General features: G+C 45.3%; 2 protein-coding genes across 4 annotated transcripts; both read right to left on the reverse strand.

Moving 5' to 3' along the window:
- Positions 1 to 7,468: 7,468 nt before the first annotated feature.
- mier2 (mesoderm induction early response 1, family member 2) lies at positions 7,469 to 18,781 on the reverse strand. 2 transcript variants are annotated; one of them, XM_066695601.1, is made up of 12 exons: positions 18,566 to 18,781; positions 17,275 to 17,411; positions 17,046 to 17,171; positions 16,770 to 16,887; positions 16,397 to 16,509; positions 16,236 to 16,305; positions 15,738 to 15,892; positions 15,523 to 15,604; positions 15,342 to 15,436; positions 14,816 to 14,946; positions 12,457 to 12,593; positions 7,469 to 9,729 (listed from the first exon to the last, which is right to left on the reverse strand). In XM_066695601.1, exons 1-12 carry the CDS (start codon positions 18,726 to 18,728, stop codon positions 9,131 to 9,133), a joined length of 1,926 nt encoding a protein of 641 aa, XP_066551698.1. In that variant the 5' UTR covers positions 18,729 to 18,781; the 3' UTR covers positions 7,469 to 9,130. The 2 variants fall into 2 exon arrangements, with proteins under 2 accessions (XP_066551698.1, XP_066551699.1); XM_066695602.1 differs by lacking the exon at positions 18,566 to 18,781 and adding an exon at positions 17,685 to 18,550.
- A 1,274-nt stretch (positions 18,782 to 20,055) lies between these two features.
- Positions 20,056 to 27,825, reverse strand: spmap2 (sperm microtubule associated protein 2). Of its 2 annotated transcripts, none has more exons than XM_066695603.1 (7): positions 27,734 to 27,825; positions 25,196 to 25,273; positions 24,826 to 24,884; positions 24,511 to 24,577; positions 24,284 to 24,410; positions 23,938 to 24,097; positions 20,056 to 20,542 (listed from the first exon to the last, which is right to left on the reverse strand). In XM_066695603.1, exons 2-7 carry the CDS (start codon positions 25,255 to 25,257, stop codon positions 20,298 to 20,300), a joined length of 720 nt encoding a protein of 239 aa, XP_066551700.1. In that variant the 5' UTR covers positions 25,258 to 25,273; positions 27,734 to 27,825; the 3' UTR covers positions 20,056 to 20,297. The 2 variants fall into 2 exon arrangements, with proteins under 2 accessions (XP_066551700.1, XP_066551701.1); XM_066695604.1 differs by having other exon boundaries at positions 27,658 to 27,744.
- Between the last annotated feature and the right edge of the window lie 41 nt (positions 27,826 to 27,866).

The raw sequence follows: 27,866 nt of genomic DNA on the forward strand, positions 1-27,866 counted from the left end.
CCACTGTACTCTGTGTAAAGCTACCCCTCTGTGTATTGTGTTTGCTTCTTTAGCAGCCTTAATGTTCAGCAACCAGTTGTTAAACACACACACACACACACACACACACACACAGGTGTTGAGTAGCTTCCATGATAAAGCACAACTTAACTGCGAGTGTTGGCTGAGGTACAGAGTCCTTAAGCTCCAGTTAAGACCAAGACGCTAAAGCTTATGAAACGTCGGTGTTCTGTGCCACTGGATGCCAGCGGTTCAGCCCACCCAGAGTCTCTCCTCAGTCCGACACGCTGTCGCACGTTACACTGTGGCTCTGTGTCAAAGCAATGTGACTCAACTGGTTTGTGCATCAAAGATGTCGTGCTTACGTCTGTTTTTCGCCGAGATCTACCACTTAGTGTCTATGTTTGATCTCGTAAGTTCACCACGTATATCCTGTTGGTGTGTGTGTGTTTGTGAGAGAGAGAGTTTTTTTAAAGTATTTTCATAGCCTTTCATAGTTACATTCCTTCGTGATACACGACTCACTCTACAGCAAATATGGGAATAAATAAAGTAACAAACAAATAAATAAATAAATAAAAACCTCAACCGTTATCTCCACGAACCTAATCTTCAGAGATGGTTCATTTTATTGCTTGGATGTAACAAATGACTCTAATGATAGAGAGAGAGAGAGAGCGAGAGAGAGAGAAGGAGAGAGTAAGACCGAGTGTGTGCGAGACACTTGCTCAGTACTGTGTCTGGAGGCCTGTGCCGAGCTGCTGGTTGTGATGGTTTAAATCCTTCAGCAAAATGAACAATCTGAAGAAATAGATGAACAGCCAGTGTTATAAATGTTTCCCACCTCAATTAAACTCCCTGGCAAGAAATTCGTTGACCTGACAGATTGCTGAGGGCCGGCCGCTGGACCGAGGGAGACAGCAATACACTCCTCCTGAAGACAGGGAGTAGAAATACTGTTTATTGGTTTTAGTATTTTACATTTCAATTAAATAAAAACATTTAAAAAAAATTAATACTTGTGATTATTATTTTTTTTGTAAACAATTTCTAAAATCACTTAAAGTGATTAATTTTTACAAAATACAGGGAGTAGAAAGACCAGAGATCAGTGGGGGGGGGAAACTGGGAAAAGAGGCAGCGATAGATGGGCATCATGGGGGAACAGAGGAGTGCAACCTCACTCTTCAAATCCGGGGTTTGTGTTAATGAGAAGCAAGTGCTCCTTTCCCCTTTCCCATCTCCCCCCCTCTCTCCTCTCCTCTCCTCTCCTCCCCTCTCCTCTCCTCTTCTCCCCTCCTCTTCTCCCCTCTCTCCCCTCTCCCCTCTCCCAGGATTCAACAGGAAATTATAAACACAGGAAACGCAGATACCCTCCCCCCCTCTGCCTGCATGCTGATGACTCGCGATGAATGTAACAATATTACACTTCAACAAATTACAGCCTTAATTAGCGCTAACTAACCCCCATCCCCCTCTCCTCGCTCCCCAAAGCCTCTCCAGCTTGGCCCACAACATTTCTCTAATCTAAGCAGTGACTATTAAAAAGCAAAATAAATGAAATTTGTAATTAAAAAAAGATTTGGAGGAAAATAAATAAATAAATAAATAAATAAAGAAGGAGAAAGAGATGAATTGCAGAGCCCTGTCTGTCTCTGGCTTTGAGAGGAGAGCTGGGTGCTGCAGGACGAGAGATGGTACACACCCACCCCACCCACTGCAGGACATAGTAGTGTAATTAGTTGTGGCAATAGCTGTAGTAAATCCAGTAGTAGTATTAGTGGGAAAAGTAGGTGTGGAACAGGAGAGGGGACAGAGGACAAGAGGACCGCTCTGGAGTAGAAGAGCAATTCAGACTGGACACGAGAGACAGTCTTCCACAACTGGGTCTTTCTTTTTCATCAGTGGTAATTGCCCTCGTGGCACGGAGAGTAGAGAAAAGGACACAGAGAGAAGAAGACGTTTACTGTTCACAAGCTCTCCTACAGGAGAAAATGGCTGGCGGAGGAGATCTGCATTTTTGTAGAGCATTCGTAGGGTATGATACTCAGCAAGGCTCAGACTGTCAGATGTGAAGGCATTATGGACATATTGAAGCTGAGGTGGCATGAACCTGCACCACATCTTGCTGCACTGTCCGCAGGGTCATTGAGTCAATGAGGTGAGGTGGAGTGCATGTCTCCCTTATTGATGGTCGGCCGTGTGTGCTGGTGACAATGGACCATGTGAAAGAGGGTAGACGGCTCGCTAGTGTGTGGATGAGGACAGGGGCCTCGGCAAGTAAATCAGTTCGTAAAGTGAAATTGAACAGGACAGGCGTCAAGGTCAGATGACTGGACACGAGAAACAGTATTCCAAAACTGGGTGTTTATTATGAATCTGTGTTAATCGCCCTTGTTGTTTGCCCGTGTGGCATCTCTGCATTGATGACGGAGGTTGAAGATAAGGTCACAGAAAGGAGAGGAGGTTTACTCTTCACAAGGAGAAAATGGAAAAATCAGATAACATGCCACAGGTTAACAATCAGTCCAGTCAAATCCTAAGAGAGATCAGGATAAATGAGGAGGATGTGCTAAAGGGACAAGCAGAATTAAAAACATACAAATCACCTGGGCCAGATGGGATATTTCCAACAGTACTTAAAGAAATGAGGGAAATTATTTATAGGCCGCTAACTCAATTATTCCAAATGACACTTAGAACAGGGGATGTGCCAACTGACTGGAAGATGGCAAATGTCAAACCAATCCACAAGAAAGAGGACAAAACTGAGCCAGGAAATTACAGACCAATCAGTCTCACCTGCATCACTTGTAAAATGTTGGAGAAAAATGATTAGACAGAAAATAGAGGAGCATCTTAATGAAAACCATATTCTTGGAGATAGTCAACATGGGTTTAGACGAGGCAGATCATGTCTTACTAATTTAGTATTACATGTTTTTCGAACATGCAACTGCAGCTGTAGATCATGTGAAAGCATATGATTTGATATACTTAGATTTTCAAAAAGCTTTTGACAAGGTTCCTGTCACGGCTACCATCTATCACTTCCATTTTACCCCACTAGATGTCACCATCACCCTGCCTTTCAATCACTTCTCCCAGCTCCCTTTAATCAACATTCCTGGAACCCTAGTGCACTCCTGTGATCACTCCCTGCTCCCATTTGCCCTGCACCTCTCATCTTGTTTCTCTGCTCCACATTTAAACCCTTCACTCACTCCCAGTCACTGCAAAGTTTTGTCAGTACTATACTACATCTCCAAGCAGTCTAGATTATTGCCTGGTTCCCTCAATTCCTTGCCTGACCTCCCAACCACGACTTTGGACTTTCTTCTTGACTTTGTTTGCCTGATCGCCTGACCCTTACCTGTAACCACGACCACATCTTTGCCTTGCCCTTGATTAGCCATTCTGCTGGTACCCGACCCACGCCTGTCTGACCACCTCTACCACACACCGCAACTGGGTCCCCTGTTCCTGTGTCCCGCGGTACATTACAGTTCCACACCAAAGACTGATCCTCAAATTGGAAGCTGTAGGCATTCAGGGTAATGTAAGTAGTTGGATTATGAACTGGTTGATGTATAGGAAACAGGGTGTCAATTAGAGGAGTCGCTTCTAACTGGAGTGAGGTTGTTAGTGGAGTTCCACAGGGATCAGTATTAGGGCCTGTGCTTTTTCTAATCTATATGACTGATCTGGACTCGGGGATAGTTAGCAAACTTGTCAAATTTGCAGATGATACTAAAACAGGTGGCTCAGCAGATACAATCTCGGCTGCTCAGGTTATTCAAAGGGACTTAGATAATATTAATTTCTGGGCTGACACCTGGCAGATTAAATTAAATGTGGACAAGTGCAAGGTATTACATGCAGGTAACAAAAATGTCCACTATAATTACACTATGGGAGGAATAGAACTAGATGAAGTAACGCATGAGAAAGACCTAGGAGTCTATGTGGGCTCACTTTCACTTTCTCCATCCAAACAATGCAGGGAAGCAATAAAAAAGGCAAACAGGATGTTAGGGTATATTGTGGTTGAAGCTGAAAATTTGGGAACAATCAAAAATAGACTGGATAGGATCCTTGGATCACTTCGTTATTAATGGACACCAAACGAGCACGATGGGTAGAATGGCCTGAGGAAATTTCCAGAAACTGGCATAAACTACATATTGTTACAACATTTGAACACTAGAAGGCGACATATAACACATTAAAGGGACTTTCTGACAGTAGGAGTAGCTTGTAATAGTAGGAGCGGAAGTAGTAGAGGTAGTAGTAGTAGTAGTAATATTGCATGGTAAAAACATGTTAAAAACATGGTATACGTGATCAAATTGTGGTAACAACATAGCAACAATCATGGTAATGTATAGTGTAACATGGTAAATATAATGGTAATATATGAGTTTAGTGTAGTGTAGCATGGTAAAAATAGGGTATAGTATACACATGAACACATAACATATGGGCCAAAGACTGTGCTCGTCTGTAAGACACGCCAGTCCACACGACACGCCCCTATCCCGATATGACACGCCCACATGTCCACTACAACACACCACTAGGAATGCCCCAATTTACATATGCCCAAGTGGGGAGGGTGGATATAAACCTGCTTCATTAACTCATTGTAAATCCCACGTTGCTGCTTCAGATTGTTAGAAAGCCGAGACCCAGAGCTTTCAGTTGTGGCATCGCAGAGCTGTCCGTCCCTTTCATGTCTGTATATCTCTGTCATGTCTGCCTTTCTCTATATCCCAATCATGTACATCATATCACTGCTATAGCATTAATTTAAAATCAACCCATTTGCCTTCATTAAGTTTGTACTGTTGCAGGTGGTATCAACACAGATTGTGGTCACTAAGGTATGTTATGCAGAGACAGAGAATGTGAATTACAACACGTCACTGTGTTAATAAGCACCACTGACAGGTGTATTTGACCCTTATTTTAAAAGAAAGGAATCTGTTAGAACTGCCAATTGGCTGTCAACCTTATGATTTACTGCTGATTGGCTATCGACAATACAGTGTAGTGGGAAAATTTACTTTTATTATTTCCTTTATATTCTGTATATATTATTGTTTCATGTTGTTAAAGTATACATTATTTCAGTTTTATCTATGAAGCAATCATTAGTTTGTATTTATTCTGTCCGAGAGGTTACTTCAATCAAGCATTGTCTTCTCATGATTTCATTCAGCCGCTGTCTTCTGGATATTCAATCAACTGGAACAGTCAAACAGTATAGAGATGGTGTGTTTTGGGGCACATGTATTTGGTTAAGGACTTACAACAATGTCTTTGATAAACATCTGCTGCCTAAGAATGCTGACCAGCACCAATCAACAACAGTAACACACTTAGGTCTGTGTTAATTATTATGTATGTGGTAAACTATGTTGTACAACTGTATTTTAATGAGATGTAATCACTTCTGACAGAGAAGACTGTAACCCATTGTCTCTGAAGATACAAAAAGGCTTCTCCAGCTCACATCCTTACTTATTTTCTTCACTTCATGTGAGGGGAGAGCTCTGGGTTTACCTGTATTTATGTTTTCTGTAATAAACTTGTTACTTCTTCATCGGCGTATCCTGGGACTTACTAAAACCACTACAACAGCAATGGGCTGCACCCATTGTTGTCGATGGGATTTTTAGTGTTTTCGATCGATTATAAATCAATCATTATTGATCCTATCTGCACACAAAATACAGCACAACACAGTATAGCACAATGCAACACAGTGGAGTTCAGAGCTCCGTCTCATTGGGGCAAGGGGATGGGGGGATGGGTCGCTAACCCCCAGGCCAGCCTGTTTGTTATTGTTGGTCTGTGTTCCAGTCCAGAGCCGCTGCTGTTATCAAACTCTGGACTGGGCACAGACACAACACAGACTGGCTTCTGAAAACCATGAGCAGAGCTGTAAACAACCACACACATTCACACACACACTCACACACACAACACCACACCACACGGCACACGCACAGGGAGTCGGGATGATCCGTGTCCCCGTCAGGCCCTTCGCTCATCGGGGTCACAGATGTCACTCAGCGTTGGGGAGGGTCGAATGGCCAGTGAACTGGAGTGTCGTGGGGGGGCTGGCGGCTCCAGACTTGGAAAAGACCCTCCTTGAATCCTGCGAGCGAGCGGTGGTGGTGGATTATTCCTATCTGTTGTGCTGTCTTTGTTTTCTTACGAACAACGACAACAGCAGCGCTGGTAAGACAAAGACCCCTGTGGGCCGGGGAGAGGGGTGCTGGCGTCACAGTCACCGTTCTCTATAAGCAGGCTCAGGTGTGTGGCTACGGCACAGCACCAGCGTGGGGGAGGGGGAGACAGACGCACATAATCCTTCACAAAGAGGAGACGAAACAAAAGGGACAGCCTGGAAAAAGGTAACAGAGAGAGGGGGAGAGGGAGAAAGAGAGCCCTCCAACGCTTCTGACAATCGCAACAATCAATCACACAGACGCACACAAACACACTCACACACAGAGGGTGGGTTGGTGACAGCCCCACACTCTCCCACTTCTCCTCAGTAGCTCCGGGCTTGCCAAGTGTTACTGGCAGAGGGTTAATGACCTGAACCCACTGCCTGCTAATGATAACCCTCTGAAATAACTATTATTGTTATTTATTTTTTGAGCTCCAAAAATAGGAGTTTCCAGATCTGATTCAGCTCATGGCGCAGTTAAGCTCAGAGTCTTGTCAAGCCCTAGTCCTGGAAAGACACAGCGCAGTACATTTTATGGATCACACCACAGACCCTCAATGTATTAAAGCCTTTTGCGGAAACCCGATCTCCGAGCGATTCAGCAATTCAGAGACACACACCTGAGGGCCTTGCCACTCAAGGGACAGGTGTGCCTGAGGAGAAACAGCATCTCTATGAAACTGGCTGATTTCACAGTGACATAGAAAAAGACCCTTAAGAATTCCTGTGGTGTTGATGGGAAGGGAACCACAGCCCAAGAGCAAAGCTGGGAAGCCTGGGCGAACTTCTCACAGGGAGCCATAGCACCCCCTAGTGGTCGCCTTGAGACACTGCAAAATAGCAAAATCACAGCAGTGCAGTAAATCTCTCCACATGGGGGGGTACAGAGGACCAACTATAAAAACTACAACACTCTCTGCCCTGCCTGTGTGTGTGTGTGTGTGTGTGTGTGTGTGTGTGTGTGTGTTGAGGGAGGCAGTGGAAGCTTCAGGTAACTCCACACTCGCGTTCACTCCAGCATTTTTCCAGCTGAACAGAAGCCTGGAAATCAAAACACACAAAGTGACAACGGCTCCGCTGCTGTGTCTCCCAGGTGGCGATCCCTCGCAGACCCCCGATGCCACACAGATGCCCACTCACGCCAACCAGTGCGCTACGATGCGTCGGTCATTTCATAACGCATGTACTGCCCTACAAGTTTGTAATGACTAAACAAGGCATGGTAGATTTAATATCAATTATATATATTTATTTATTCGTCAGTTGTATATATACACCACACCGAACTGCATCTCTGTCCTGAGCCTTTCAAATGGTGCCCTCTTCTGGCCATGAAGTGTAGTAGCACCCTCCCCGACTCCTCCACACAGACAAAAGATTGTGTTACAGTCTCCTACCGACACACAGACCAGAGATCACTGCGCGTTAAACAAAGAATCACAGATTTTATTGTCCATGAGAAGAACGACTGCAAAGTGTGTGTGGGTTTGTTTGTGTGTGCATGTGTGTGTAACAGGAGTCCAGTGTCAATAAGTGGCTCAAATGTCTTTTTTTCGTTGTTTTTTTCATTTTTTACAAAAGAAATTAAACCCGAGAAAAAAAAAAAAAAAAAAAAAAAAAGCAAAACAAAAATAAACCATACAATAAAAACGCTAAAAATGTGTACACACCCCTACCTCCCATAACTGTAAACAAAAATAAACATTTGCATCCTTGTCATTCTTAAATCTTAGTAAATAAATAGCAGGCGAGCAAAGGGGGGGCACTGTGGATAACACCAGAATCCACACCTGAAACAGGCTGTCCTGGACTGCCCTACACAACGACAGATAGGGAAAGGAGGGAGGGAAAGGGCATCCATCTGCTGTAGCTCAGCTGGAACCAGAACAGGCTGGGCTGGACCAGACTGGTCTACAGTGGGCTGGACTGGACTGTGGCTCTCCAGGACCAGAGCCCTCTGCTAAACAGACAGTCTATGATCCTCCCAGAAAATAATAATATATTTTAACAATAAAAAAAATAAAACACTTCTGTTCTTTGCAGGAGAGGGTTGGAAATTAAAAAGCGTTCTATGGCCCTGGGGGGTATGGGCCCAAAAATAGCACAGATAGAGAGACGTCCGCTTGGCCGGGCTTGGGTCCGAATGACAGCGCTCATCTCAGACTGGACTCTGCTTTGCCGTTGTGTGTTCTGTCTCCAATTGGACGGTGGGGAGCGTCCAGTGTGCTGCTCCCTCTCTGCCTCCGTGACAGGTGTGGGTGTTAAAGGTCAAAGTTCCTTCAGGGGTCACTGCTGTGGCTGGATTTTAAATACAGCACAGAGCACTGACATAACCAGCACTGTCCCCCAGTGGCGCCTCCCCATGTGCTGCGAGAGAGGCGTGCCTGAACTGGACCGGCTGTTTCCACAGGCACACGGGCCGGATCCAGGAGCAGCGAGGGGACACACCAGACTGCCCAGTGCTGATCCAGTACAGCACAGTACAGTACACTACAGCTCAGTAGAGTCTAGTACAAGCATGGTACAATACAGTCCACTACAGAGCAGTACAGTCCAGTCCACTACAGAGTCTTCCGACTTCCCTTCCAGCTGGAGCAATTAATGCATCTTAATTATACCAAAACAAAACATAATTATAATAATCATAATAATAACTGCCTCATATCTGACTGTTCAGACTGTTACCACAATGACAGCAGAACTTGCAGACCCTCTTGACCCAGAGTGTGCGGCTCCTCTCTGAGCCGGGCCTGAGCCGGGCCTGGACTCTCTGGACTGGCCCCCCAATCACCAGGCTGGATTATGATATTGCAGGAGAGTGGAGTGGGGGGAGCTTGTGCACCATAAAACTGCACCCCCCCACCCTCTCTCCACAGCTCCGCCCCCCCCTCACTGGGACAGAGACTGGGAGTGCTGCAGCGCTGAGGGCGGGGGGCACACGGGGTGGGGGTTCAGGAAGTCGCTCACATTGGCCACGCTGATGGAGCCAAACCCCGTCGTCACAGAAAGGGACACCTGGGCCTGGGGGGCCTCGTCTGAGAGCGGGGGCGGGGTGGGGGTGGACGGCTGCATGAGGGGGAGCGGCGGGTGCAGTGGGAGCGGCTCACTCTGGGAGGGGGGCAGCGGCAGGTCCTCGGGGAATGACTCTGGGCATGAGAAGCTGACCTTTAACCTCTCCGGGCTGGGGGGGGCCTCCAGCGTGTCCATCAGGAGGGGCCCCAGCTGCAGCTGATAGTAGCCGGGGGTCAGGAGCTCCGGCTTGGGGGGGGTGGGGGTGTCTGGACGCAGCAGGAGGGGCGTCTGGGGGCAACTGGGTGGGCTGGAACAGTTCGTGTCGGCCTCCGGGGGCGGAGGGGTGCAGGAGGGCGAGGCTCCCAGCTGGTCGTACGGTGGGGGGAAGGAGGAGGCGACGGCAGCCCCGCTCACATCCAGGACCGACTCCTCCACGGAGCCCTCCCTCCCTCGCTCTCTCTCTCTCTCCTCTGCACCTGGGGAAGGACAGCACAGTCAGGACAGGGCAGTGAACAGCGAATCAGAGACGGCATTATGAGCCACAACTGAAGACCCTGCTGGGACCCGTCCTCAAATTAGTCTAAAAGAACAATAAACACAATTAAACAAAAAAACAATGTATCAATCATTTAATATGAATCAGAACCTGCTGCTGAAAACTGGAGCACGCGGCTAAACCCTGACCACAACATCAATCACTCCAGGCAGGGGCGAGAAACAAACGGATGAAACAGTAAATAATTAGACAGACAAACAAACAGACACAGAGAGTGACCTACGACCCACTGCACCACAGCCAGAACATCGCTGTTTACGTGTGAGTGCGCGTATACATGGGTGTGTGTTTACGTGCATGCATGTGTGTTAACGTGTGTGTGTGTATATATACATGGGGGTCTGTGTTTACGTGAGTGCGTGTGATTACGTGCATGTCTATGCTTACGTGCATGTTTGTGTTTATATCTCTGAACATGTGTGCGTGAGAGTGAGGGTGTCTCGGACAGCGTGCACGTCAGAGTGAGCGTGTCTTGCTTTGCGTGTCTCGGTTAGCATGCAAGTCTCCGTTTGCGTGCGCGTGAGAGTGAGCGTGTCTCGGTCTGTGTGCGAGTGAGCATGTCCAGGTTTACGTGCACGTGAGAATGTCTGTAATTACGTGAGCGCGAGTGTCTGTACTTAAATGCATGCGTGTGTGTGTGTATACATGGGTGTCTGTATGTAAGTGCGTCTGCGATTATGTCTCTGTATACGTGCATTTGAGAGTGAGCTCGTCTGTGTAAGTGCACATGTGCAGTTTGCGTGCGTGTCTCGGTTTGCGTGCACGTGAGAATGAGCGTGTCCAGGTTTACATGCACTTGTCTCCATTTATGTGTGCGCAAAAGTAAGCGTGTCTTGGTTTGTGTGCGCATGTCTCGGCTTGCGTGAGAGTGAGCGTGTCTAGGTTTACATGCGCGTGAGAGTGAGCGTGTCTAGGTTTACATGTGCTCATCCCTGTTTGTGTGCGCACAAGAGTAAGCGTGTCTCCATTTGGGTGCGCGTGAGAGTGCGTGCGTCTCAGTTTCAGTGAGAGTGCACGTGTCTAGGTTTACGTGCGCGTGAGTTCGCGTATCTCAGTTTGCGCGAGAGTGAGCTTGTCTAGGCTTATGTACGCATGAGAGTGAGCGTGTCTCAGTTGGCATGTGTGTCTCGGTTTGTGTGCGCGTCTGTTTGCGCGCACGTGTCTCAGTTTGCATGCGAGAGTGAGCTTGTCTCAGTTTACCTGCGCAAGAGAGTGAGCGCGTCTAGGCTTACATGTGTGTCTCCATTTGGGTGCGCATGAGAGTGCGCGTGTCTCGGTTTGCGTGCGCGTGAGAGTGAGCTTGTCTCGGTTTACCTGCGCAAGAGAGTGAGCGTGTCTTGGTTTGCGTGCGTGTGAGAGTGAGCGTGTATAGGCTTACGTGCGTGTGTCTCAATTTGGGTGCTTGTGAGAGTGAGTGTGTCTAGGCTTATGTGGGCATGAGAGTGCACGTATCTCGGTTTGCGTGCACGCGAGAGTGAGCGTGTCTAGGTTTGCGTGCGCGTGAGAGTAAGCGTGTCTAGGTTTGCGTGCGTATGAGAGTGAGCGTGTCTAGGTTTGCGTGTGTGTCTCGTTTTGCGTGAGAGTGCGAGTGTCTAGATTTGCGTGCGCGTGAGAATGCGTGTGAGAGTGTGCGTGTCTAGGTTAGCGTGCGCGTCTCCAGGTTAGCGTGCGTGTCTCCGTTTGCGTGCACGTGACATTGAGTGTCTCTCTTTACATACGCGTGAGAGTGAGCGTGTCTATGTATAAGTGTGTGAGTGGGTACAGGCTCTGTCAGTATGTACACAGAGCAGTGGTTGTTTCATGGCAGAGACTGTTCAATAATAATTATAAACCTGCACCTCAGTGTAGCTACACACACGACTCCGCTCCAGCCCCTCCCTGACACCCAGGTTAGTTTGTACCCAAGGGGGAGGCTCCCCAAAGCCAAGTCATACAAACAAATGCATAGATGCTTCCCGAAAAAGGTGGTGAGTTAGTACAGATCATCACCCCCCTCTCTCTTTCTTTTCATTCTGTCATTCCAGGTCTCTGCCCTCCCGTCTGCCTGTGTTTTACCTGTGTATCTGCTTTGTTTGTATGGCTTGTCTGCAGTGAAATCAGGGTTTTAAGTGAATTCTGCGGATGCGTCGCCGTCGTGGGCGCCCATGCAGCTCATCAAAACACAGGGCCTCCTCTGCAGGGTGGACACACACACACACACACACACACACACACACACACACACACACACGCACACACGCACACACGCACACACACAAAAAAACAAGAAATAAAACACAAGAAATGGGCACGTACCACACAGAATGAACAACTCAAAAATTCACACGTAAAAATAAATACAGAAAGGCTAAATAGTATACTGCCACACCAACATGAGCGCAAACAAGATAACACCCAAACTAAGACAGTCTTCAAATACAGGAAAAGAATAAAAATGCATCATGCATGAAAAAGATCTACAGAGCAAGTAACTCAAGAAAAACAATGTATCCACCTTCCCCACCCAGTGTGTGTGCGAGAGTGTGTGCACGTCTGTCCGTCCTCCCCCGGCTCCTCTCTGAGTCCAGGGGTCGGGTCTCCATCCCCGTCTCCTCTCTGCTATTTTACTGCTCAGTCAACACAGTTTTATGTGGGGTACCGACAGTACCTGGGTTCCTGGGGTGGGAGGAGTCCTGGGGGGAGGGTGGGTCCAGCTGGGGTGTGGCTGAGGGCTCGGGCGGGGAGTTGCGAGCGTGGCCCCCTCCATCCCCCTCACCACCCTCGCCGTCCTGCTCCGCGTCGTCTCTGCAGGTGGGGGACACAGGGGTCATACAGGTGCGATCATTCCACACATACGGAGATGCACAGGGACATGCAAACCTATAGGTGTATAGTGTCCTGCTTGCTTTTGGCAAAGTATAATCCTTTTAAATATCAGCATACATCTCAAAACTGAGAGAGAGAGAGCACAAAAAACAGGGAAATAAGGACATAGCAGGGATAAAGAGCAATAGAAAGAAAAAGAAAGGGAGAGAAAGGGAGACATCCACAAAGCAAACAAACACATCAAACAACCAAACGTATAGGCTACATTACAGGGGTCTCAAACTCAATTCCTAGAGGGCCATATGTAATCGTATGAATTAATTTTTCAATTTGACATATTTAAAAAATATATTGAGGTAATTTCTATGGTCTAAAAGTGCATTTGATTCAAGGTACATTTGTTATACAGTGAGGGAAAAAAGTATTTGATCCCCTGCTGATTTTGTACATTTGCCCACTGACAAAGAAATGATCAGTCTATAATTTTAATGGTAGGTGTATTTTAACAGTGAGAGACAGAATAACAACAAAACAATCCAGAAAAACGCATTTCAAAAAAGTTATGAATTGATTTGCATGTTAATGAGGGAAATAAGTATTTGACCCCTTCGACTTAGTACTTGGTGGCAAAACCCTTGTTGGCAATCACAGAGGTCAGACGTTTCTTGTAGTTGGCCACCAGGTTTGCACACATCTCAGGAGGGATTTTGTCCCACTCCTCTTTGCAGATCCTCTCCAAGTCAGGTAAGGTTATGAGGCTGACGTTTGGCAACTTGAACCTTCAGCTCCCTCCACAGATTTTCTATGGGATTAAGGTCTGGAGACTGGCTAGGCCACTCCAGGACCTTAATGTGCTTCTTCTTGAGCCACTCCTTTGTTGCCTTGGCTGTGTGTTTTGGGTCATTGTCATGCTGGAATACCCATCCACGACCCATTTTCAATGCCCTGGCTGAGGGAAGGAGGTTCTCACCCAAGATTTGACGGTACATGGCCCCGTCCATCGTCCCTTTGATGCGGTGCAGTTGTCCTGTCCCCTTAGCAGAAAAACACCCCCAAAGCATAATGTTTCCACCTCCATGTTTGACGGTGGGGATGGTGTTCTTGGGGTCATTCCTCCTCCTCCAAACACGGCGAGTTGAGTTGATGCCAAACAGCTCGATTTTGGTCTCATCTGACCACAACACTTTCACCCAGTTCTCCTCTGAATCATTCAGATGTTCATTGGCAAACTTCAGATGGGCCTGTACATGTGCTTTCTTGAGCAGGGGGACCTTGCGGGCGCTGCAGGATTTCAGTCATTCACGGCGTAGTGTGTTACCAATTGTTTTCTTGGTGACTATGGTCCCAGCTGCCTTGAGATCATTAACAAGATCCTCCCGTGTAGTTCTGGGCTGATTCCTCACCGTTCTCATGATCATTGAAACTCCAGGAGGTGAGATCTTGCATGGAGCCCCAGACCGAGGGAGACTGACAGTTATTTTGTGTTTCTTCCATTTGCGAATAATCGCACCAACTGTTGTCACCTTCTCACCAAGCTGCTTGGCGATGGTCTTGTAGCCCATTCCAGCCTTGTGTAGGTCTACAATCTTGTCCCTGACATCCTAGGACAGCTCTTTGGTCTTGGCCATCGTGGAGCGTTTGGAATCTGATTGATTGATTGCTTCTGTGGACAGGTGTCTTTTATACAGGTTTATCCCTTTAAGAGAGTGCTCCTAATCTCAGCTCGTTACCTGTATAAAAGACACCTGGGAGCCAGAAATCTTGCTGATTGATAGGGGATCAAATATTTATTTCCCTCATTAACATGCAAATCAATTTATAACTTTGTTGAAATGCGTTTTTCTGGATTTTTTTTTTGTTATTCTGTCTCTCACTGTTAAAATACACCTACCATTAAAATTATAGACTGATCATTTCTTTGTCAGTAGGCAAATGTACAAAATCAGCAGGTGATCAAATACTTTTTTCCCCTCACTGTAAAATACTCTGGGGCCTGCATAGGTGTTGAAACGTATCTAGCTAATTAAACAATTAGACCAATTAAGTAATTGAGGACTCTGTAGGAACGAAAACCAGCATACACATGACCCTCCAGGGATTGAGTTTGAGACCCCTTGGGGTACAAGATTAGTATAAAGTGTAAAATGTATCCGATATGGATCGAGTCAGTCAGGCGGGGTGGGGTGGGGGTTCTCACTCACAGGGTGCCGGCCTGCAGGCTGTACTTCTTGCGGCTCATCTTGCTGGTCTGCTGTGTGAAGTACTCGTGTCTGTCCGACTTCTTCCACATGTAGTAGTACTGCACACACTCGCCCACGGAGCGCGTCCGCACCTGCGACACGCGCACACACACGACAGTGAGCACGGGAACACAGGAAGTAAACTCGACAAAGGCTCACCCCCTCCACCCCCCACAAGCACGCACACGCACACACACACATTCTGCCTGTGGAATTCACCGACTTATTTGATCCCTCCCTCATTCCTTCACTCACTGCCTCCATTCATGCATCCCTCTCTTACTATCATGCTTGCTAACTCCCTACCATCTCAATCTCTCTCTGTCCCTCCATCTCTCACTCCCTCCCTCCCTCCCTCTCTCACTCCCTGCGACTGTGTTTCTGCAACGGACAACAGGAGTCACACAATCACACTACAAACTACACAACCTCCAGACCACTGGACCCTGCCGGACCCCGTGGTCGGAGGCGTGTGATTGGCTGGTACCTTGTTGGCCTGTATGAGGTGGAAGTTCTTGCCGTGCACACGATAACCGTGCTCGAAGTTGCGGCACTCCTCCTCACTCCAGGCGCACAGCTTGTCTGCAGACAGGAGGGCAGAGTGAGGAACCAGTCATGATTATTAATATGATTATAATACGACTAATGATGATTATTTATTCTCTCACCTCTAAACACTTTGACATTGAAGTGCAGTCTCCTCAGGGCCTCCTCACGGCTGAAGCTGCACTTCACCAGCTCATACAAAGCCTGAGAGGGAGGGAGAGATTAAGTATTACATAGAGGTTTTTTCTTCAACTAGCTTTCTTGTTATGTGCTACGACAATTAATTGATCTAAAATTGCTTAATTGGAAACTTAATTGAAACAAATTGCTGGAGTACCTGCTCATTGTCTTTGATGAGGGTTCCGGGTGTTGCAGACTCCGTGGGTCCCCCCTCCTCGCCACCCTGCCGCTCCGCCCTCAGCAGGAAGCGCACCACCTCCTCCTCTGGGAGAACCCTGGGGTCCCACAGCAACTGGTCCTCATTCTCATAGGCTGGAGGGGGGGGGGGTTTGGGGAGAGAGAGAGAGGATGAGAGACAGGGCAACCAAAAGAAAAAGAAGAGATAGATGGACAGAAAGAAAAAGACAAAGACACACATGGGGAGGCGGAGAGAGAGAGAGGGAGAGGGAGAGGGAGATTCACATCAGAAAGGAAAAAACAGAAACACAGAGGAAGAGGGAAAAAGAGGAAAGGATGGCAAAATGAGAGAACAAACAAAAGCACTAAAAAGACATGGAGAGATTTTTGGGAGAACAAAGATAATGAAAGAAGGATAAAGAGAGAGAGAGGGAGTGAAGAGCTGGAGGGAGGAGTGACAGACGCGTCCCAGTCTCACCTCTTTCCTGGCAGCTGTACACACCAAGGGGCGGGATGGCTGCCTGGTACTGGGGCCCCACCATGATATCCTGAAACAGCACAACACAAACGTTGCACAACACAGCAACACCTTACAACACAGCTCTCACACAACAAAAACGCAACTAAAAGGGCGGTCACCTTGCGGCAGTCATTGGAGGGGATGGAGCTGTCCTCCGAGTCTTCCTCCTCCTCATCCTCCTCCTCCTCACAGCTGGATGAAGAGTCTTTGTCCTCATCTGCAGGAGAGCTGCCTGCGCATCCACACGACAACAACGAAGAGTTATTGAAGGCAAACACACAGACAACAAGTGCAGAACACGCACCCCTCCACAGTCTCCCTCAGCCGGCATCTGACCCGCCTTCAGGATGAAATCAAAGCCCAGTGTGTGGTGTGTCGAGTGTGTGATACATTTCGATTTGATGCACGTGTCTGAAGGGAGGCTCCTGGCTGCCCCGTCCCCAGTGTGGGAAGGCGTGGCAGGGCGGGGCATGGTGTGGGGTGTAGCCATACCCCGTAAGTGGTGTGGGAAGAGGTCTGAGGCGTGGGAGGTGACGGACGGCGTGAGATCATCAGCTGAGGACTGAGTCTCCTCCTCCTCCCCAGATAGCAGATCCTTAGCAATCTGCTCCTGGAAAGTGGGAAAACAATAACAATTACGAAGTTAATTGATTAATCGATTTATTAATTTGTGCCCGCTGGCTGGCTGCATGCCTGGCGACTGCAATAGTACAGCCCAGTACAGCAGGGCCTCCAGTAAGAATCTCTTAAGGGCAAACTGAACCTCACCTTGTCCAGCGTCATGTCCGGCAGGCTGGGGGGAGGCTCATGGGCCTCGCTGTCCTGCTCAGAGATGGGGTCTGAGGCCTCATACCCGTACAGCGCCAGCAGCTCCTCCAATGGCATCTCGCTCTCCTGAGGGCAGCGGGGCAGGGGGACACAGAGAAAGAGAGGTACAGAGGGGTGAGGGCGTCAGCAAAGTCCCATGTGAGTGTGCTGTGCCCGTTTGTCCGTGTACCTGCGCGTCTCCCAGACTCTTCTCCAGCTCCTCTAGGGACTTGTGCCCCTCGGGCCCCTCTTCCTCCCGGAGACCATAGCTATGGCTCAGGATCGCCGCTAGACTGAATCTGTGATCTCCTGAGCCCATTGAACCAGCTAGAGAGAGGGGGAGTAGGAGAGACACCAATTACACACACCGAAAAATAGATTAAAGTACTACAGCAAAAACATCATGTATAAAAACTCGATTGCTGTGCGCCTGCCTATAGCATTTAAATGCATGTCCTGTCAAAGTGTAGCAACAGACTTTTTTAGTCGACTGAAACTTTCTACAGACACAAAACCATAACAATAATATTGATAATAATAACAACAGAGAATAGGAAAATATGAAAACATTACTAAATGCAGGAAGGCGAACTGACTCACGTCTGGTCGATTTACAGCTGAACAGCTAAACAAGGTACCTGTGTCGCCCAACCCTGAACACCGACAGAAAAGCTCATTTAAAAACAAATACCAAGCATGCCACAGGACGAAATCATATTCAAAAAACACACGGGATAAACCGAAGAAAACCAACGTTTTTAAAACTCGGAATTATAAATCTCCCAGCCACAGTAATAAAATAACTTTTTCGCCGTTCATTCCAGTTGTAATGCATTCACGTACTGAAAGTATTACAGATAAAGTAGAGAGATTAGCTATACTTGCATGCAATATTACAGTAATTAGCTAATACAGTACAGTATAGTTAGCTAAATAGTGCAGCGCTGTGGCTTTCTGCAGCATTTGCGATTCGTTGAAGTCGCTTTCCCAAACAGCTCGGTGCTGAATATGTTCTTATGTTATAATGAGATCCACCATATTAGCCCAATATTATTAACAGTGCTACTTCTAACCCCGCACAGCCCCAGCGCCGAGCCGGGATGCTGTGGAGTACAACAAGTTTACAAACACTCCGGCACACACGCATGCTCCTCGGCGCCCACCTGGGACACTATTAAGCACCCGCGCCGAGCCGCTGTCCCATTGTTCCCTATAGCGCACTATCTGGCAGCCGGAGGATGGCTCTTTAACGCGGAGAGAGAGAGAGAGAGAGACGGAGGAGGACGACTCCCCCCGCACCGCGCCCGGTGTTTACTCGCTCCGGTAGCGTGTCACAGGCTCGCCCGGCGCACCGGAGCCCTGTCAAACGGAAGAAAAACCCCTAACGGAGGGACAGCGGGGGCCCGGCGGAGCCCCGGCAGCCCCGGTCCCGGATTAAACAGCCGCGCTTGTGCGCCTCCGCCGCCGCTCCGCGCACTCACCTCCGCCATTCCGTCCGTGCGCAGGCTGACTGGAGTGCCCGGATGTAGTAGCGACGGTGCTGTGTGAGCCGGGCGCTTTATTGGTCGGCGGCAGCGCAACTACAGTTATAATGGAAATAATGATAAAAATGGTAAGAATAAAGACTCGAGCATGCACGGGCATCTACGGCAGAGTCTGTCCTGCAAACGCGCTCAGACACTCTGCGTTTCCATTGCTCAATTAAAAAAGTTAAGGCTACTGTACAGTGCGTTTTCACTACTTTCAAGCAGTCTCAAAACTTTTTCTTGTTTTCTTTCTGGGTCCCCCCCCCCGGGAACAAATGCGGTTGCAGTTTATTTATGTTTACATTCCTTGCTTTATTTACATATTTAATGGATTTAAATTGAACTTGTTTGAATTAAAATACGGTTCTGCACTGACACCCTCAATCACACACCTTATCAAACCGCATTAATACATAAAGTGTTTTATTAAAGTTATAAATAAGAATTGTATTAAAATATTAATTATATTGCTCTCTCCCTTTCATGTCTGCAGTGCTCAGGTGCAATCTCCCTGAGTGTTTGTGCAAACTGTCATCACTCACACACACACACAAACACACTCACTGTCACACACTCTAACACACACACAAACACACTCACTGTCACACACTCTAACACACACACAAACACACTCACTGTCACACACACTAACACACACACAAACACACTCACTGTCACACACTCTAACACACACACAAACACACTCACTGTCACACACTAACACACACACAAACACACTCACTGTCACACACTCTAACACACACACAAACACACTCACTGTCACACACTCTAACACACACACAAACACACTCACTGTCACACACTCTAACACACACACAAACACACTCACTGTCACACACTCTAACACACACACAAACACACTCACTGTCACACACTAACACACACACAAACACACTCACTGTCACACACACTAACACACACACAAACACACTCACTGTCACACACTAACACAGACAAACACACTCACTGTCACACACACTAACACACACACAAACACACTCACTGTCACACACTAACACATACAAACACACTCACTGTCACACACTAACACAGACAAACACACTCACTGTCACACACTCTAACACACACACACAAACACACTCACTGTCACACACTAACACAGACAAACACACTCACTGTCACACTCTAACACACACACACAAACACACTCACTGTCACACACTCTAACACACACACAAACACACTCACTGTCACACACTAACACAGACAAACACACTCACTGTCACATACTCTAACACACACACACAATCACACTCACTGTCACACACTAACACAGACAAACACACTCACTGTCACATACTCTAACACACACACACAATCACACTCACTGTCACACACTCTAACACACACATACAATCACACTCACTGTCACACACTCTAACACACTCACTAAGTAACAGGTACATGCAGGCAAAGTTTATTATAGGAAAACCCAGATTGAACGCATAGTGCCTGGAGATCCCAAGCCTCTTCATTGTGATGTAATATGAGGAAGAGGAGGAGAGGGAGAGTAGCTAGAAGACGTGGAGAAGTAGAGAGGGAGAAGTAGAATGAGATAGAAGAGAAGGAGAAGGATGAAGAAGACATAAGGGTGGATAATTTGGGGGATGTGAAATGTCTTGGCATTTTCTAAGGATCTGTGCGCTCAGGCCTTCTTCTGCCTCTGTTTGCGTGGCAGCGGGGTGCTCAGCTCAGCGGTGCGGGGGGAGGCGCAGGCGCGCAGGGCTGCCTCGCTCACTCGGTAGGGGTCGTGAGCCCCTGCCTTCCCCCGGGCCCGCGGCCTCGCCAGCACCAGCACGCGCTCACTGGGCACCCCCTCCAGTGCCGAGCCCCCCACTGGCCACTGCACCGGCCGGTCCTGGAGGAAGTCCCTGTGCTCTGACTTTGGAGCTGTGAGGAGGGATGAGGGGAGGGAGGGAGGGATAATAACAATTGTAATATTAAGTAGAATGCTAACATTCCTGGAGAAACTTTGTCTGCATGTCACAGTATGTTTCAGCACTATTCAGTTGTATATGTGTGAAAAAGTATGTTTTGTACTGTTTTAGTAAGTACTACAGTAAATTTCAAGACACTACAGTATAATATAGTATAAATTATACTACAGCATTTGTTGTACCGTAGTACGTACTATTGTACATTGCAAGGTTGTACAGTATAATACAGTAAACAGTATATCACAGTATTTGATGTATAACTAATAAATACTATAGTATGTCACAAGGTATTACAGTATACTATAGTATAAAACAGTATACTATAATGTGTTGTACTGTAGTAGGTATACTGTACCACAGTATTTGTTATAGTACTATAGTAAATACTCTAGCACCTCATAGTTTGTCATGTTAGTGCAGTGTAACAGAGCACTTTGTATGTTACAAGTTACCACAGAATAATATAGCATAATATTGCATAATGCCAAAAAAAGGGTATAGTTTATACAGTGTGTACTATAGTATTTGTTTTACTACTGTAGGAAGTATAGTACATTGTGCAATGTATTAGAGTATAATATAGTATACAGTAAGCCATAGTATTTCTAATAGTACTATTTGGCAGAACAGTATACTGTAGTATAGAGCACTACCATAGTAGTTGTTATAGTGTACTACAGTATCTGCTGTACTACTGTATGAAGTACTATAGTACATTGCAAGGCACTACAGTTTAATATAGAATACAGTATAGTATAGTAAATGTTGTAGTGCTGTAGTAAATCCTATAGTGTCACAAGGTACTACAGTATTCTATAAGTGTAGTATATAATATGGTATAAAACAGTGTACTGTATTATTTGTTATACTATACTATAGTACATGACAAGGTACTACAGTATAACATCAGTCATATGTTTAGGTTGCATTTATTATTATTGACAATGAACAAATGATATTGTGAAATGTTATGGGTGCTATTTAAATGTATTATTATTATTATTATTATTATTATTATTATTATTATTATTATTAAGTTGGTCTGTGTAAATATGACACAAACGTATTTAAAAATATGTAATACTATGCAGGTTAATATGATTGTAACCACACAGCAGTGGTGTGTATAATAATAAGTATAATAATTTGGAATAGGAGCATCATTAATAGTATGTAAAAGTATGCAGCTTAGTAATTGTATATGGCAGGTACGGTCATATTTTTATTCATAGTAATTATGTTAGTATAAGTAAATGTAAGTTGTTATTATTAGTATTAATAGTAGTAGTAGTAGTATTAATAGTAGTAGTATTCAAAGTTGCAGCAGTAGTAGTATTAATAGTAGTAGTAGTAGTAGTAGTAATAGTAGTAGCAGAAGTAGAAGCAGTAGCTGTTGTAAATAATATTAATCACAACATTAGAAAAAGAGATTGAATAGAGGCCAGTTTAAATTTATTAACACATAGTATCAGCACTAGTAGAAATTGTCAGAGGTGCCACATGCACCAGGACACGCTTTATGTGGAACATGTTTAATGTGCTTTAAACATACCATTACTTTGCATACTTTCACAGTTATAGGCACTTCCTAATACTATGAATAAAGGATGTATATGTTCTGACAAACGATATGATTACGATCTGCTTGTGAATATGAATATCATTTAAAAAATTAAAGACATAAATGTCATGTGTATATATATATATATATATACACACATTTTAGTATATAATACAGTATTAAATTAATGTAATGTAGTATATACACCAATCAGCCATAACATTATGACCACATGCCTAATATTGTGTAGGTCACCCTTTTGCCGCCAAAACAGCCCTGACCCGTCGAGGCATGGACTCCACTAGACCTCTGAAGGTGTGCTGTGGTATCTGGCACCAAGACGTTAGCAGCAGATCCTTAAAGTCCTGAAAGTTGCGAGGTGGGGCTTCCATGGATCGGACTTGTTTGTCCAGCACATCCCACAGATGCTCGATTGGATTGAGATCTGGGGAATTTGGAGGCCAAGTCAACACCTTGAACTCGTGATTCATCAGACCAGGCCACCTTCTTCCATTGCTCCGTGCTCCAGTTCTGATGCTCACGTGCCCATTGTAGGCGCTTTCAGCAGTAGACAGGGGTCAGCATGGGCACTCTGACTGGTCTGCGGCTACGCAGCCCCATACGCAACAAACTGCGATGCACTGTGTGTTCTGGCACTTTCTATCAGAACCAGCATTAACTTTTTCAGCAATTTGAGCTACAGTAGCTCATCTGTTGGATCGGACCACACGGGCCAGCCTTCGCTCCCCACGTGCATCAATGAGCCTTGGCCGCCCATGACCCTGTCGCCGGTTCACCGCTTTTCCTTCCTTGGACCACTTTTGATAGGTACAGACCACTGCAGACCGGGAACACCCCACAAGAGCTGCAGTTCTGGAGATGCTCTGACCCAGTCGTCTAGCCATCACAATTTGGCCCTTGTCAGAGTCGCTCAGATCCTTACGTTGCCCATTTTTCCTGCTTCTAACACATCAACATTGAGGACAAAATGTTCACTTGCTGCCTAATATATCCCACCCACTGACAGGTGCCATGATAACGAGATGATCAGTGTTATTCCCTTCACCTGTCAGTGGTCATAATGTAATGGCTGATTGGTGTATAATACAGTATTAAATTAATGTAGTATATATATTATTATTAGAAGTGGAATACATATTTGTATATAAAACAGTATTAAATGAATTTAACATAGTATATTATTATTAGTAGAAGAGTAATAAGTATTTGTATACAATACAGTATTAAACGAGTTTAATGTAGTATGTATATATTTTTAGTAGAAATGCAATAAGTATTAATATATAATACAGTATTAAAAAGGGAAACCATATGGTTAAATACTTTAAAGCATGATAAAATCATACAAAATATGCTATATTATAGGTAATGAAATTAGGTATGTAGGGTAGTCTCACAAGACTGAATAATATGGAATAATAACATTACAAATAATTCGTATTAAAACCCTGTGTACACATTTAATATAGTATAATTATTATTAGTAGTAGCACTGGTATAAGTATTATAATTATACAGTATTTAATACAGAAATCAATAATACACACTGTGACTGCAGTGGGAAATCACAGTGCAACGCGCAAGCAAAGAGTATACCACAGACAGGGAGGGGGAATCGGACCATGGGAACTGTGACCGCTGATTGACTGGGTTGTAATTTGCATAAACAAACAATTTATTGTTTGATTAGTAGTAACAATGTAGTAATAATAATAATAATATTTATAATAAGTGTCAGTGTTGAAACCACAAGGCTGGCAACTCACTGGCAAGAAGCTCAATTCGGGGGGAGGCGGCCAGGGACAGCTTGGGGTCGAATGTCAGGGGGTCCTGGTGGTCACGAGGGGGCAGGGCTGCCAGTCTTTTAGGCCGTGCCAGCTGGCAGAGTCGGGCACTGGGCACAGCACTGCGCACAGCCAGACTGACCTGCAGGGGGAGACAGAGGGCAGGGCAGAACAGTGTCTCAGTGTTTATACCACTTGTTGTGTTTATAACACTTGTTGTGTTTACAACATTCACTATGTTTAGAGTGTGTGTGTCTGAGTGTATCTGTGATTGTGTGTGTTTAACTCTGGAGAGGCAGGGGTGCAGTGGGGTGGGAAGGGGGTGTACCGTGGCCAGCAAGGGCCGATCCGGAGTCCAGTCCTGGCTGGGGGGTCTTGGCTGGGCCAGTGCACACAGGCGGTCAGAGGGGGAGGCGGTCAGCGCAGCAGCACTCACTGTCCACACTGGAGACGACCTAGCAGGGAGGGACAGCACAGAGCCCTTACTGTACAGCTGCCCCATAATCACTAATCAATGAATGATTACAGTTATTATTTATGCATTTCAGGTCTGACCTGTGCTCCTGGAAGCAGTGACTGACCCCTCTGTGGTGGCAGAGCTGGGCCAACCACGGGCTAAGGGCTGGAGATAGAGAAAGACAGACTCAGGGCTGGATAACACACACACACACACACACACACACACACACACACACTGAAACAGAGACTGTCAATCACAATGTTACACACAGCCTGACCGCCAGCAAATGGTGACAAAAGCTGAAAACACTGTAAAAGGTGTCAGAAACTGTTAAAAACTATTAAAACTTAACAAACAGACAAAGTAAAAATATGACTTCTGGCTTTAAAGAGCCGGTGCGCTTCACTTACTGAAAGAGGTCGGCCTGCCAGTCGCTGGGGGAAGCTCATCAAGCCAGTAAACTGAACGCCTTCAAACAGTAAATTCATTAACTCATTAATTAATTAAACAGTGAGAGTGGATGGGTACAGGCCGTCACTAACATCACAGCCTCACACACACACTTAGTGCATGTGTGTATGCTTACAGGTGTTTTTGTGTGTGTGTGTTGTTTGTATACGTCTGTATAGGTGTGTGTCTGTATGTGTATAGGTGTAGATGTGTGTTGGTATATGCCTGTGTAGGTGTGACAGAAATAGTGACACAATGACACAATTACACATTGACACAGTGACAGTGTCAGTATCTGGAGCACAGACTCTCAGTGCTGCTCATGCTCACCTGTCTGGGTATTTGAGTAGGTTGGGTTTGGGTCTGGAGAGTTGCTCAATCCTCACCGCCATCACGAAACACCCGACACTGCGGGCAAAACGACACACACACACACACACACACACACACACAACTCCTTGATAAGTCACACAGAGGCAGTTGAGAGGCAGGGGTCCATCAGAGTTCACACAAAGCTACACTGAGTTAGACACACACACAGCCCTACTGCACAGGCACACAATATCCCAGTCAAATGCATTCAAATACAGCCATTTAACACAAAGTATATAGTTGTTTTTGTTGGTGGTGGTGGTTTTATTGTTGATATTATTATTAATCCTTTCTGACAATCACTAATTCCTCCAACAGTTTCTGCGCCACACACACCAGACTCCGTACAGTGACTCTAGTTGCCATCAAGCTGGTTCCTTTTATTTTTAGTAGATATGTTCAATAATTATTAACTTATGATCGATTAAAATCCCCCAAAATGCAATTAAATAATAATGGAGGAATGTTCAGAATATTGTTACATGATGCTGATTCTCTCCACAATCTTGTGCTGCACAGCGATTTACCATCACAGTCCTAAAGCCCCTTAAACACTTATTTTATTTCATGATACAATTATTATTAATATTAGTAGTGGTAGTAGTTGTAGAATTCTGTTAGGACCATCACATGCCTCTCTGTATTTCGATCCTGCCTCACACACAGTAGGTTGCCTGTGCATTTATAATAATTTATACTAATTATTATAATAATAAACTAACCTACAGACATTGTTACTACTGCTGCTGCTACTACTACTACTACTAATAATAATAATAATAATCTACAGACATTGTTACTACTGCTACTACTACTACTAACCTACAGACACTGTTGTTACTGCTACTACTACAACTAACACTAACCTACAGACACTGTTACTACTGCTGTTGCTACTACTACTAATAATATAACCTACAGAAATTGTTACTACTACTACGTACTACTACTAACCTACATACACTGTTAATACTGCTACTACTACTACTAACCTACATACACTGTTAATACTGCTACAACTATTACTAACCTACAGACAGTTACTACTGCTACTACTAACCTACAGACACTGTTACTACTGCTGCTGCTACTACTACTACTAACCTACAAACATTGCAAATACTGCTACTACTACTACTACTCTATAGACACTGTTACTACAGCTACTATTAACCTACAGACACTGTTACTACCACTGCTACTACTATTAACCTACAGACACTGTTACTACTGGCTGCTGACCTACTGTAAGGAAATTCTGCTCTTTGGTTCAATCGGGATCGGCAGGTTTGAGGAATACATTTTGCTCCCGTATGTCCCTTATGACACTGTCTGTCTGTCCTGTGCCACGCGCGTATGTCTATTCCTAATGGGCTGACATTTGCATATTAAAGGGCTTCTAGTGGAAAAAGGCTTAATTAGGCTTGTGGGTGTTTCCTATGGCAAGCCAAATCATAATTTAGTAATATCCTCAATTGCATACACAAATAGGCCTACATGCATACATGCATACATACACATTCAATAAACTACTTAATGAAGTACAACTTAGTGGAAACTATGGCAACTATGTGGAAACGTCATTTACATTTCAAGATATCTTTAAATATTAACAGATATCTTTAAATATTTGAAGATATCTTTAAATGAATTAGAGATATTGCAAAATTTTATTTCAGATATCTTTACATGCTTTGAAGATATCTTAAAATAAGATATCTGCAATTAATTTAGAGATCTTAAAATCATTTGAAGATATCTGGAATTAATTTAAAGATATCTGAAATACATTTATAAATATCTGCAAATCATTTGAAGATATCTGTAAATGCCTTCTTGTTCATTTAGAGATATCTTTAAATCATTTCCAGATATCTGCAAATAACTTCCTGTATGTAGCCCAAGATTATCACTTCCTGTTCACTTGTTCATTGATTTCTATGGACCTGGATGAGTAAACAGGAAGTGATAATCTCAGTCAACACACAGGAAGTCATTAAGATATCTTGAAATTATTTGCAGATATCTGTAAATGAACGGGAAGTTATTTACAGACATCTTGAAATAATCTGCAGATGTCTCCAAATGATTTACAGGTATCTGTACATGAAAATGAAGCAATTTGCAGATATCTTTAAACAGTTAAAGATATCTTGAAATAATTTAGAGATATCTATAAATGAATTTGAGATCTCCATTTACAGATATCTGAAATTAATTTAATGTAAAGATGTCTTGAACACAATCAAATATATCTTTATTTAATTTCAAGATATCTCCAATTCACACAATGCAAGACGAAGAAATAAAGCAAGGGAGAAGACCCAAGCATCCTGTATAGGTTTCACGGTGGACATAGTTCAATTGCATCGCGGCGCCGCATTGAGACCTGTGCAGGGCCGGATAACGGCAGCTGTTACCTCCGGAGACTGGTGTGGCGGTTTATATAGCGCCATGCCTGACAGAGCCGGTTTATATGGGTTTATTAGCGCCTACCTCGGCGTCCTGTGCAGGAGCGGAAGTGCTCTCAGTCCGGTTACCTAGCAACGCCTGACACACCGCTGTCGCGCGGCAACGGACCGGTTCACTTCCGGCTCAGGGGTCGAGCGGACGGAATTAGAACCCCCGA

The sequence above is a fragment of the Amia ocellicauda genome, chromosome 22, assembly GCF_036373705.1.
Source record: "Amia ocellicauda isolate fAmiCal2 chromosome 22, fAmiCal2.hap1, whole genome shotgun sequence".
Classification (NCBI taxonomy): domain Eukaryota; kingdom Metazoa; phylum Chordata; class Actinopteri; order Amiiformes; family Amiidae; genus Amia; species Amia ocellicauda.